Source organism: Telopea speciosissima, chromosome 9, assembly GCF_018873765.1.
Source record: "Telopea speciosissima isolate NSW1024214 ecotype Mountain lineage chromosome 9, Tspe_v1, whole genome shotgun sequence".
Taxonomy (NCBI): Eukaryota; Viridiplantae; Streptophyta; class Magnoliopsida; order Proteales; family Proteaceae; genus Telopea; species Telopea speciosissima.
The window spans coordinates 38,328,394-38,330,103 of NC_057924.1; the positions used below are offsets into that span (position 1 = coordinate 38,328,394).

A 1,710-nucleotide genomic window follows, 5' to 3' on the forward strand; every position below is an offset into this window, starting at 1 on the left:
TATAAACTCTAAATCCCTATGCCGGACCTTGGCGTAACTCTTCTGTCTAGACTGAGCCGACTTGATACGGCCCCTTATCAAATCTACTTTCACCACAGTGCCTTGGGTCATCTTAGGTCCCGATAAACGTCGATCACCAGTCCCATCCCAATTTACTTCTTTTAGGAGGATGGACGACCGGTTGACTAGTCCACGACACATCCGAGGACGTTCGTCAAGTATCCCAGGGTATGATACTTAAGTACACTTCACATGTATCTCAGGTGACGTTACCTACCATCACTTACCCGAAAGGGCTTCAGGTAGTCCCTATGATCTTCTTCCCATCACCATACATAATAAGGAGTTATCATTACTTCCAATCGATCTCTTGACCATAGCATCTCACGTATAACTGGTGTAAACAGTCACCGGCGAAATACCCACTATGAAAGTTCAAATTAACCCCAGATCTTGGGTGCGGGTGTAACATTCCCCACACCTTATAAGAAATTTTGCCCCCAAAATTTGGTGTTTGCAAAGCTTCAGATAGGGGAGGATTCTTACACAAAAAAAATAGCTTGGCTACCTGGTTTAGGCAGGACAATCTTGATCCCATTATGCATGTGGCCCACATCAAATTCAAGCTCAATTCGGTTTGGCGTCATAGAAAACTCATGATCCTCGAACTCCAAACTTATACTTCTAAAATTTAAAGGTTCAAACCTAGCATACCTCTCCTAATACAATAAACCATGGTCTAGGGCTGCACAACAAGAATTCACATTACATTTAGTCTACGTGGCACTTCTATAATAACTTCCACATCCGATTTTGCACTATTTAACTAAACTTTAGAATGAATTGGAATATTGATCGAATCCTTGTAGATCTCACTCCTCTCGGCATACAAGTAGTTTGCGACAAATTGTTAATGTAAAAATAATTGCCGCCAACTCAAGGTCATGAGTGGGGTAGTTTTTTGTATCGTCCTTCAACTGTCTTGAGGCACTTTTCATTTTGCATCAACACGCATTCCAATCCCAGTCTTAAAGCATCACTATAGACAGTCATCCCTCCTGTGCCATCAGGTAGTGTCAAGACTGGAAACTCTTCTTACATTCCTCAAACCAAACAGATTTCACTCCTTTTTGGTTCAATTGGGTCATGGGGGCTGATATGTATGAGAAGTTCTCGATAAAGCACCGATAATAACCAGCCAATCCTAGAAAACTATGGATCTTTCCCGCATTCTTTGGTGCTTCCCATTTCATTACAGCCTTTACCTTGCTTGGATCAACTTTGATTCCTTCATCTGAAACCACAAGGCCTAGGAAAGCTAGTTGTGAGAGCCAAAACTCACACTTGCTATATTTTGCACACAACTTCTTCTCTCTCAACCACTGCAATACCATTCTGAGATGTACCACATGCTCGTCCTCAGATTTTGAGTCAACCAGGATGTCAGCAACAAACACAATCACATACTTGTCTAGCCCATCTTGGAATACCCGGTTCATTATCTCCATGAACGCAGCTGGGCATTAGTCAAACCTAAAGACACCACCAAAAACTCATAGTGACAATAGCGTGGTCGGAATGCTGTCTTACTAATGTCACTCTCTTTAATCTTCAATTGGTGATACTCAGACCTCAAGTCTATCTTGGAGAATACTCTAGCTCCTTAAAGCTGATCAAATAAATCTTCGATTCTTGGTAGTGGATACTTGT

General features: G+C 41.8%; 1 protein-coding gene across 1 annotated transcript; it reads right to left on the reverse strand.

The window, feature by feature from the left end:
• Nucleotides 1–1,076: 1,076 nt before the first annotated feature.
• LOC122638875 (uncharacterized mitochondrial protein AtMg00860-like) lies at nucleotides 1,077–1,508 on the reverse strand. Its single transcript, XM_043831725.1, has one exon. The coding sequence runs from the start codon at nucleotides 1,506–1,508 to the stop codon at nucleotides 1,077–1,079; it is 432 nt and encodes a 143-aa protein (XP_043687660.1).
• Between the last annotated feature and the right edge of the window lie 202 nt (nucleotides 1,509–1,710).